At 43.8% G+C, this 12,004-nt stretch overlaps 1 protein-coding gene across 1 annotated transcript in view; it reads right to left on the bottom strand.

Moving 5' to 3' along the window:
• Window positions 1–12,004, bottom strand: part of SLC18A1 (solute carrier family 18 member A1) — a 128,031-nt gene that overhangs the window by 58,033 nt on the left and 57,994 nt on the right. Inside the window, exon 10 of the mRNA XM_069213456.1 lies at window positions 10,997–11,092. Coding sequence (XP_069069557.1) covers window positions 10,997–11,092 — 96 coding nt within the window. The remainder of the gene's footprint in view (window positions 1–10,996; window positions 11,093–12,004) is intronic.

The raw sequence follows: 12,004 nt of genomic DNA, 5'->3' as shown, positions 1-12,004 counted from the left end.
GGCAGCATTTAAAAAAACGCTTTATATAAATGCAAACACAGGCATATTGGTCTGTGGACCCCAGCAGGCCACCATACATATGATGGCTATGAATCGCAGTGGTTTGCAATTTGTGCCCTACTCGGAGGCATGACACAGACCCATGTAGCTCTTGTGAGCATCGGGCCCCGAATCCTTCAAGGGGGCCCCAATCCTTTAGGGGAGCACCCACTCATCAAAGGCTACTGTAATATGTGAGATATGGGAAACCTAGGTCCATTCTGCAATGGGGCCTGGTCATTTTGGTTTACGCCACTGGGCCTTCTACATTAACATTCATGAAGTGGGGCCAATTGTGACCCACAATGATTCTGTAGTTTGCAAACCAATGTATTAGTATAGAGGTTGGTTTGCCAACTACCACACTGATTGCAAATATATTGGTAACAAATTGCGACCAGTATTTTGCAACAAGTTTTTAGTACATCTTGCCCATCATTTATAACCTGTGACAGGACTTCTCACACAGGGCATACAATTCAAAACCTGTGGCATAGGGCCTCTTACATAGGACATCTCCTTCATTGCCTCGCACAATAGGCTCCCACATAGAAACTCCAATCTTTTGCATCTCAGATCAGACATCTCTCACACAAACTCTGACAAACAGCATCGCACTACAGGCCTCTGACATAGGTTGTCTCATTTATGGCCACCCTTGAAGAATTTCTCCCAGGCTCTCACAAATATAATGTATAATAGTAATCTCACATGCGGTATAAAATATATGGACTTCCATATATGGAATGTAAGTCATGGTATCTCTTACAGGGTCTCCCAAATAGCCCTAGATACAGCCTTCTATTGGGAAATCTATCAGAATACTTTGATGTACAGTTGGTGACTTTGATCTTCACACCAGTCCTCATTCATGGTTTCTCAGATTTGACACACCACATGTGACATCCGACTCACAGTTGTCCACATAGGTCCTTAAGCACTTGGCATAATAAGTGACCTCCAACATAACGTTTTTTTCTCAAATGACCTACCACTTAGGCCCTCCCTCTCACATTGTCTCATTCAGACCATCACACACATGACCTCTCAAAAACAAATTGCATAGCCTTTCAAGTTAGAACTCTCACAATGTACATTCATGAAGGGGCTGTACCTCTGGGGCTCTCACAGATGTGTATAAGCCACAAGAACTCTCACACTTAACACCACTCACAGATCAGCACAATTATTGCCTCTCACATTAACTCTAACTCAGGGGATTTCACTCACTGCCTGTCACATAGGGCCTTGTGGATACAGTCTTTTCATCTGGGCCCTTTGAACACAAGGGTCTATACAAATTTTCAACAAGAGAATGGCTGTGATATTTTTAAAAAAGAACCATGAAAGACAGGGAAGGCTTCGGGCTGCTATTTGGATGGAAGACATGAAAGCAGACCAAGAAATGAAGAAAAGAAAAAGAATGGAGAGGTCTGCCTCACACCACTCTCCAGAAAAGCGGCATACAACAGATATTGACTCCCACAAAAGGATATCTAAGGCTGAAAACTCTCCCTCTTGGACTGACACCGTCATAATTCCCATTGATGTCGCTCACCACCATCAAAAACTAATGTTATTGTCGAGAGGTTTGGTGCCTACCAGTACACCTTAAAGGGAAGGCTCCACGTCCATGGTACTTCTCCACTGCCACCAACTGACGTCAAGAGCAGCCAGGGGACTTATCTCAATGCCGAGAAAGGCCACAACACCACAGTTGGGATTGAGAGTAATGTCAAGATCTCACTATTCGACAACAAGATCACACCGATTGAGGTCGCATTCACATCACTTGGTGTCAAGTTTTCACAGTTCACAGACAAAATCCCACTTATCTACGTCAGCGTCGAAGACCAAGTCCCACATGACATTGAAGTGCCACAATTCTCCACCCAGGACACCTTCTATGGTTAAGAGACCATGTACAATGTTGGGAACTCCACTCTCAATGTTGAAAGTCACTCATATGGAGATTTCCCCTTCTTTTCATTGGTCAGGATCATAGAAGCCTGTGACTCCTCCTCAAACTATGGTTCTTCCACCAAGCCAACCCATAATTCCAACGTCTGACCCTGTGCAAGTACCTTTACAACCTTTACAGTTAGACAATTCTCTAAAGCAACATCAATGTCCCCTATTCGCAAGTGGAAAGCTCCATCTCCGATTAGAAATTCAACCAGAAAATCTCTAACTCCCACCACATGATCAAGATCCATCTGTGCGGACAAGACTTCTACTTTGTCTTACATTCTGATGTCTCTGACTGAATCACCAACTAGGGTTTCACCAGAGGATGATATCCTTACCTTCCAAGATGCCCTGGTGAGTGGTGCTTCTAAACTTAACATTCCAGTAGACACTTCTCAACCAACGGTCCATGTCATCATGGAGACACTACAACCTAGAGCGACTCTGAGACCTCTTTTACCTCTACTATCAGGTCTAACAGACATAGGGGGTCATTCTGACCCTGGCGGCCGGTGGCCGCCAGGGCCACCGACCACGGGAGCACCGCCAACAGGCTGGCGGTGCTCCCACGAGCATTCTGACCGCGGCGGTTCAGCCGCGGTCAGAAGCGGAAAGTCGGCGGTCTCCCGCCGACTTCCCGCTGCTCGGGGGAATCCTCCATGGCGGCGGAGCACGCTCCGCCGCCATGGGGATTCTGACACCCCCTACCGCCATCCTGTTCCTGGCGGGTCTCCCGCCAGGAACAGGATGGCGGTAGGGGGTGCCGCGGGGCCCCTGGGGGCCCCTGCAGTGCCCATGCCAATGGCATGGGCACTGCAGGGGCCCCCGTAAGAGGGCCCCACTGTGTATTTCAGTGTCTGCAATGCAGACACTGAAATACGCGACGGGTGCAAACTGCACCCGTCGCACCCCTGCAACTACGCCGGCTCAATTCTGAGCCGGCGACCTCGTTGCAGGGGCATTTCCTCTGGGCCGGCGGGCGCTCTTTGGAGAGCGCCCGCCGGCCCAGAGGAAATGTTTGAATGGCCGCCGCGGTCTTTTGACCGCGGTGCGGTCATTTGGCGGCGGTACCTTGGCGGACGGCCTCCGCCGTCCGCCAAGGTTAAAATCACCCCCATAGTCCAGAAACATTTTTTGACCCCAGGAACAGTCAAATGTGCAACACCTAGGCTGGTGAAAAAATACAAACCTCCACAACAGGATCCAGAATTTCTTGAATCTGATCCTAAGCCGGACTCTATCATCGTCACAGGGGTGAAAAGAAGACATGTCCCGGCTCCAGAAACCACAGCTCCACCAGAGCAAGAAAGCAAAAGGAAGGACGTTATTGGAAAAAAGAAGTGTGGCACAGCATCGGCACACTTACGCAAGTCCTATTCAGCAGCACTTTTGGGCAGCTACCATCACGAGATTTGGGAAGGCATGAAATATTTTATGGACGACCTACAATCGTACAGGCAGCAATTTATATTGAGATGATTAATGAGGGCTCTCTAATTGCCAATGAATCAGTTAGTGCTGCAGTGGACTCAAAAGAGCTTTCAAACATTGCTTTTTCTCATGTCATCTCACTCTGTCGTACATCATGGCTAAGACGGTCATCTTTCAAGCCAGAAGCACAATTAAAAAATGCGAACATAACATTCTTTGGCTCTTCTCTCCTTGGGCAACACACAGGAGAAGAGATGCTCCACATGAATAATGAAGCCGAGGCACTGAAGGCTGTTGGCATGGAAGAACAGAAGAAGGCCTTTAAGGAACAATACAAGACCAGGGAGTAGAGATACTGCTACCATAGGGTTCAACTCCCTAGGTGGCCTTACCGATGTCCACAACAACGACAAAATCAAAGATCCTTTCAAAGCTGTTATCAGAAACGCAGTTCTTTGCCGCAAAAGCCCTCACAAACAAAAGGCAAAAACTCATCAAATACAAACAATGAGCGCTAAACGGTACACACCTGTCCACAGTTTCCCAATCCTGAGGGGGGAGCGGTGACATATTTCCCGGAGAAGTGGAAAAGAATAGCAACGGACAAATGTGTCTTAAACATTATTCGCAACAGATATGCTCTATTCTTCACAACTACTCCACCATCTGTCCCTTCACAGCAAGTTGTCACAGCTCATTTATATGATCTCAAATAGGAAACATATATTTTATTGCAGAAAAAGCAATAGAAGAAGTCCCATTACATCAGAGTAACCAAGGGGTTTATTCCAGATATTTTCTTGTTCAAAAGAAAAATCAGAACCGAAACTGAATATCAGGATCCTTAACAAATTTATAAAAAGAGAAACATTCATAATGCTGTCACTACACCTAATCTTCCAGTGCATCACAAAGAATGATTGGCTTTGTGCAGTAGATCTACAAGTTGCGTACTTTCACATTCCAATCATTCACCATCACAGACAGCTCCTGAGATTTGTAGTAGGAACGCACCACTACCAGTACGCTGTACATCAGTTCAGACTCAAATCAGCCCTTGGTACCTATTCCAAATGCATGTCAGTGGTAGCGGAGCATCTAAGGAAAAAAGGTATTTCCATATATCTATACCTCAATAACTGGTTAAGACTAACTCGCTAACCAAGGCAAAGAAAGTCTATGGCACCACAAAATGTCTTCTAGCAAAGCTGGGATGACAGTTCCACTCAGAAGAGTCAATCTCTATACCAGTACAACTTCTCTCATTTCTAGGAGCAATGCGACACCCAAGAGGAGAAAGTGTTTCCTTTGGAGGAGAGAGTGTTATCCATTCAAACAAAGTGCACATGCATCCTACTGCAGAAAAAAACAACAGTTCACAAAGTAGCATCTCTTCTAGGATCAATGGCATTCTGCATTGCATAGTCCCCAACATGCATCTTTAAAAGAGACCTCTTCAAATGTGTCTAGAAGATCAGTGGTCACAAAGGAAGGGACACTGGGAAGATCACATTCTCCTAACAGCAAATGCTTGTTACTCTCTCTCTTAGTGGACCAACCCTCAGAATCTTTTGACAGGAGTCCCTTTTCAGAAAGTAACACCATCTCAATCCATCCTAACAGATGTATCAATGAAAGGATGGGGCACTCATATGAATCATATAACCGTTCAAGGTTTCTTGTCTCAAAAAGAAAAATCATATCACATCAACTTATTGGAACTGGAAGCTGTACACCTAGCTCTCAAGGCCTTTCTTCCATCTGTAAGATCATCAGCCCTCATGATTCAAACAGACAACACCACTACGATGTATTATATAAACAAGTGAGGTTGAACAAGATTAAGACAATTGTGTATCCAAGCTCAAACAATGTGGCATTGGGCTTTCACAAGAGGTCTGTCCATATACCTGGAGTTAAAAAAATAGAGGCAGATTTTCTTAGTTGAGTCCACAAAGATAATCACAAATGGGTCCATTACAACGAAGTAGTCACTTACATCCTCAAAGAATGGGAACCACCAGCCTTAGATTTGTTTGCCACTGCCCCAAAAAATAAATGCTAAGACTAAGCGTCCAGGGCACCAGAGCCGCGTTGTCTGGGCAATGCCCTTTTGATAGACTGGTCGACTCCAACTGTGTATGCTTTTCCACCAATCCCACTCATTCCGAGGGTGATTCAGAAACTCATGAGTTCGAACACCACAATGATCTTGATTGCTCCGGAGTGGCCGAGACAATGGTGGTAGACAGATCTCCTATACTTATTCATAGCCCACCACAAACATCTGCCTTTAAGACCGGATCTCCTCACCAGACGCAAGATTCTGCCTCCAATGATCCAGCCTTTTTATTTGGCAGCATGGCTCCTGAGATCTTCCAGTTTGGTCACTTAAACCTCCCAGAAGATTGCATGAACATCCTAAAAGAAGCTAAACATCTGCTCACAAGAACCTGCTATGCTTCTAAATGGAAACGTTTCTGCATGTGGTGTCATAACCAAAGTTATGACCATATTACAGTACAAGAAAATGTCACTCTCCTTTAATTGTTACATTTCGCAAAGTCAGGACTACAATTATCCACTATCATATTACACTTAGCAGCTATCACTACGTATTGCAAGTCACCAATGCAACAACCCTTTCCAAAATCCCAGTAATCAAAGACTTTCCTGAATGGCTAAAGAAGGCTTTTCTGCCAGTCAGAAGACCTATTCGACCTTGGGAACTTAACTTGGTGTTATCAGCACTGATGGGTCCACACTTTGAACTCATCCATAAAGCAACGCTGCAACACTTTTCATGGAAAACACAATTTCTAGTGGTAATCACTTCCACTCATAGAGTTAGTGAATTGCAAGCACTCTCCTCAGTAGAACCTTTAACAGTTTTCCATCATAATAGGGTTGTTCTACGTACACACCTTTGGATTCTACCTAAAGTGGTATCAGAGTTTCAGATCAATCTATCACTCTGCCTACCTTTTTTCCTAACTCTACCTCCACAGGCGAAAGGTCTTTACATTCTCTTGAGGGTAAAAGGGTACTATACTTTTATTTGGATGAATCCAAATCTATTAGAAAATCTACCTTCTTATTTATTAACTATGGTCCTTTACGACAAGATTTAGCAACATCCAAACAATCCCGAGCTAGATGAACTGCCTCTTGCATTTCTTTATGCTACCAACTTGCAAATAAAGCACTTGCTAGCCAAACCTAAGCTTCACCCAACAAGGGGGATGGCTGCAACAACTTCTTGGATTAGACTAGTGCCAATTCTAGACATCTGTAAGGCAGCCACGTTTAGGTCGCTTCACACATTCACAAGATACTATTGTCTAAACACTGACACTCAGGCCAAGTCTAGGTTTGGCTAAGAAGCTCTCAGAAATGCATTTAAATTATTGCTATTTTCACCTCAAATCTATTTCACTTTATACATACATAAAAAGGTACAGCTTGAAAGCTGCTATAATGAGCTTTTGTTCTTAGCTTGCTACTTTAGTCAAGGCTTATGACCAGTGGCAGATCCTCTGCAATGGCGAAGGAGCGTCGCCCCACTGGCTCAGAGCCAGCAGCTGAAAAGTAAAACAATACTTGATTATCGCTTTATATTTCAGAAGCTGTCTCTGCCAGCATGTGCAGGGAGGGCGGGGCTGGGCCAAGTAAGGAGGGAGGAGGAGTGTAGCGAGTGCACCTAGGTGTGCATGTCAGTTTGGATGGCCGCCTTAGGCCGGCCAAATTGACAGGCACAATTAGGTTTCTCCAACTCGGCTGTGTTGCATAGCAAGGCTGGAGAAACTGCACTGACTCCCATGCAGTGTTTGAGCGGCAGACCAAGCAGTTCAGACCAATCTTGTCGCTGCTCCCATGCTAGGTACAGCATGAGAGCAGAGCCAGGATTGCGTGGGGAGTCTGTGCTCGAGGCAGCTGGAGGAGAGGTACGTTTTTTAAAATTTATTTTTTATTTTATTTCCCCCCCCCCTCATTCCAACCTCCGCATCCCTCCTTGAGATTTGTGGCGGCCACCAGTGTTTATGGCTATAAATGAAGATCCTATGACGCAGAAGGAAAAATTATATACCTGTAGACATAGTTATGTATCGTAGGAATCTTCTTTGAAGGGATAAACAACCTCCCTCCTCCCCGGCTGAAAAGAACTGACATCCTCCGGCAAACTGCCAGTTAGACCCTATGCATTCTGGGACAGGGTCTATCTTGGGTCCTTGAAAGTACGGGTCCTTTTTTTCAAAGTTTCTGTGAGGCTGTCTTTTCCTTTCTATGCTGTATATAGTATTGGTCAGCCTTTTCTATGACGATGTGTTGAAAGTGTCCAAAAATGCCCTTTGTAGTACAGGGAGTGCAGAATTATTAGGCAAATGAGTATTTTGACCACATCATCCTCTTTATGCATGTTGTCTTACTCCAAGCTGTATAGGCTCGAAAGCCTACTACCAATTAAGCATATTAGGTGATGTGCATCTCTGTAATGAGAAGGGGTGTGGTCTAATGACATCAACACCCTATATCAGGTGTGCATAATTATTAGGCAACTTCCTTTCCTTTGGCAAAATGGGTCAAAAGAAGGACTTGACAGGCTCAGAAAAGTCAAAAATAGTGAGATATCTTGCAGAGGGATGCAGCACTCTTAAAATTGCAAAGCTTCTGAAGCGTGATCATCGAACAATCAAGCGTTTCATTCAAAATAGTCAACAGGGTCGCAAGAAGCGTGTGGAAAAACCAAGGCGCAAAATAACTGCCCATGAACTGAGAAAAGTCAAGCGTGCAGCTGCCACGATGCCACTTGCCACCAGTTTGGCCATATTTCAGAGCTGCAACATCACTGGAGTGCCCAAAAGCACAAGGTGTGCAATACTCAGAGACATGGCCAAGGTAAGAAAGGCTGAAAGACGACCACCACTGAACAAGACACACAAGCTGAAACGTCAAGACTGGGCCAATAAATATCTCAAGACTGATTTTTCTAAGGTTTTATGGACTGATGAAATGAGAGTGAGTCTTGATGGGCCAGATGGATGGGCCCGTGGCTGGATTGGTAAAGGGCAGAGAGCTCCAGTCCGACTCAGACGCCAGCAAGGTGGAGGTGGAGTACTGGTTTGGGCTGGTATCATCAAAGATGAGCTTGTGGGGCCTTTTCGGGTTGAGGATGGAGTCAAGCTCAACTCCCAGTCCTACTGCCAGTTCCTGGAAGACACCTTCTTCAAGCAGTGGTACAGGAAGAAGTCTGCATCCTTCAAGAAAAACATGATTTTCATGCAGGACAATACTCCATCACACGCGTCCAAGTACTCCACAGCGTGGCTGGCAAGAAAGGGTATAAAAGAAGAAAATCTAATGACATGGCCTCCTTGTTCACCTGATCTGAACCCCATTGAGAACCTGTGGTCCATCATCAAATGTGAGATTTACAAGGAGGGAAAACAGTACACCTCTCTGAACAGTGTCTGGGAGGCTGTGGTTGCTGCTGCACGCAATGTTGATGGTGAACAGATCAAAACACTGACAGAATCCATGGATGGCAGGCTTTTGAGTGTCCTTGCAAAGAAAGGTGGCTATATTGGTCACTGATTTGTTTTTGTTTTGTTTTTGAATGTCAGAAATGTATATTTGTGAATGTTGAGATGTTATATTGGTTTCACTGGTAATAATAAATAATTGAAATGGGTATATATTTTTTTGTTTGTTAAGTTGCCTAATAATTATGCACAGTAATAGTCACCTGCACACACAGATATCCCCCTAACATAGCTAAAACTAAAAACAAACTAAAAACTACTTCCAAAAATATTCAGCTTTGATATTAATGAGTTTTTTGGGTTCATTGAGAACATGGTTGTTGTTCAATAATAAAATTAATCCTCAAAAATACAACTTGCCTAATAATTCTGCACTCCCTGTATATACAATCTGCTGTTCTCCTCCAGTATTCACCAGGAAAATACATCTGACAGTCTACACCAACTTTATATAGGAAATAGCTTCCAGTAATGAACACTATGCAGATATTTTCCTGAACTTTTAAAAAAATATATATATATATTGAAGAAGGTGTTCCGGGGTCCACGCATGCAGCACAGAATGATTCAAGGGTTATGACTTCCGTGAAGATTTCTACGATGTAGAATTATGTCTACATTTATGTAACTTTTCCTTATCAAGTCTCGCCGGAGACAGAACTTGCAATGTTGCTGGCAACAATCTAACGCTTCTTCAAGCCCGCCCATTACTTACAATTGGTTGTCTTCATCTTCACTCTCATTTCTTAAATTTTCATTGGTCAGTAGCAGCTATTTTTATTTTATTTTGTTTGTCTTGCTACAGGCAGTTTTGGAAGATTTGGGTTTCACCTTCTTAGATTCGACACCAACACACTAAAACCCTGCAAGGAATTCGTGGTACAATCAAACTCTTGTGCTTTACTGTAATATGTTCCTCGTCAAAAGGCATAAACCCCTAGGTCCCATCTACATTATCGACCAGAACATACTTTTAGAAAATTTCCGATATGTTTTGACTCCTTAAGCAGCGCAGTCAAGTCTGGGTTTCATGTGATGTTACAAGCTCATGTATATATAGCGGTATTTTGCCTTTAATATACCCTGCTAGCTCCAGAGCCGCGGGGTCTTTTATTTTGGAGGGTCTGTCTTCTGATGCAATTCGAGCAACGTTACAGCTTGAAAACGTCTCTCTGCATCGAGGTTCATGTTTCTGCACATGAATATTTCTTTCTTGGATTTAGCAAAGTCACCGAGGAGGGCTGGGGCTTTCAGGGTTGTACTTTAACCTTAATTAACTTTGTTTACTTGAGGCAAACGTTTTAAAATGCAAAACAAACATCGGCATGATTACTGCAGCCTTCCATACAGCACCTTAATGTATGTACATCACTTTGTGATCAAGGATCTATTTTTCTTTTGAATGCCGAACGGATATTGACTGCATGTATTTTATGTGTATATGAATACACCATTTGTATGAATTCAAAATGTGTATATGAATACACAGATGTTATGCGGTGCTCTTAGCGTTTCTCACGGGCAATAGTGGCTTAAGGAGAGGCAGAAATATGTGTGTGAGTTAGAGTGCAAGTTCTACATGCCCTTTAGCGATAATTAGCATAATTTCAGTTTTCTTGGAATTAATCAACTGTTGGTGCTACTTTCCAGCCCTTTCTGCATATATTTGTTTTAGCATGTGACACAGTTTCTGTGTACAATGCAACACATGAACCATGAATCAGTCATTGGAGACATAACGTGATGGTTAATTTGTTGCTCTGGCGTAGTTAGTTTATATTTTCAAACACGGCTAAACAATTTGACAAAGGCAATGGATCTTTTCTGGGCCAGACCCATTTGCTTTGCCAGTGCTTGTTTATCTTATCATACCTTTTTCTCTGCGGATAAAGCTGTCTCCTAAAGACACTCCTGCTATCATTTGTCTCTCTCTTGAACACAACGGAGGATAAAGCCAAGGATGACAATTCTGGTTCACAGGCTAGGCCTGGGAGTCAGCACACAGAAGCGGCACTTACCCAGCTCCCAGTCCGAAGAGCACATGGTCTGTAGCATCCAGATGGGCAGGGTAGGCTCCAACATGGCCACGCCCATGTTGGCAAAACAGATGGAGCCTGTAGAGAAATGACAGCGGCACATGAATATAGAATACTTTCACCGGTACCACAGAACTCGTGCATTTGTGGTTAATGTATTTTGTCCTGGTTGCACAAATGATTCTTCCGGCCTGGTGCTTATTTAACTGAACTCCTTTGATCAACTTAGCTGTGCTGTTGAGCATGTTTCCTGGGGCAGACAGGGATTACTGGACAGAACCCACTGACCTGGCATCCCAGGGTTTGGGTACAACAGCACTGCTTAGAGTTGCCAAAGAATCCTATTTGGTGATTGACTTTATAAGGCACATTGAAGTCGATTAGTCATAGAGTAATCCTTGACGTGGTTTTGGCTTATGACCTTAGATTTAAATATCAATAAAAATAAAATTGTTGCACATAGGACCGTATATTGCACATCTACTGTTTCGAAGCTCTGTGCGGAACGGGTGTTGCTGCCTCAAGGCGCTAAGGACAGTTTAACAATGAAGCCTATTGTTAACAGGGAAATAACTAACATTTCTTTGTAGAGCAATGAGGGCTTGGGACTGCATTCAGGATTGCTGAAGTAGTCTCCAACTCAAAGCACTCCAGTCACGGACAAGTCAACATTTCTCACACTCATGCAGGTTTGCTGTAACACAGTCATGAAGGTTCATCCCTGAACTCTGCACACCCAATAAAGAATGCAAATGATTAGAAAGAAAACAGCACAGCAGCAGAAGATTTGCAGACCACATCACCTTCAAAAATGCACTGAACAAATATGATCTTTACCTCAGAGAAGCAAAAAAGCTCACTCTACACAGCTGCATCAAGGAAAGCACCAACAGCCCAAAGAAAATGTTCAAGATCATTAAAGAGTTCTCCTGCCCAGTAGCCTTTGAAAGCGCAATCCAACCCTCTCAGACCATCTGTGATGCTCTAGCT

The sequence above is a fragment of the Pleurodeles waltl genome, chromosome 11 (assembly GCF_031143425.1).
Source record: "Pleurodeles waltl isolate 20211129_DDA chromosome 11, aPleWal1.hap1.20221129, whole genome shotgun sequence".
NCBI classification, from domain to species: domain Eukaryota; kingdom Metazoa; phylum Chordata; class Amphibia; order Caudata; family Salamandridae; genus Pleurodeles; species Pleurodeles waltl.
The sequence above is the reverse complement of the archived record's forward strand: the minus strand, read 5'-3'. Positions and strand labels throughout refer to the sequence as shown.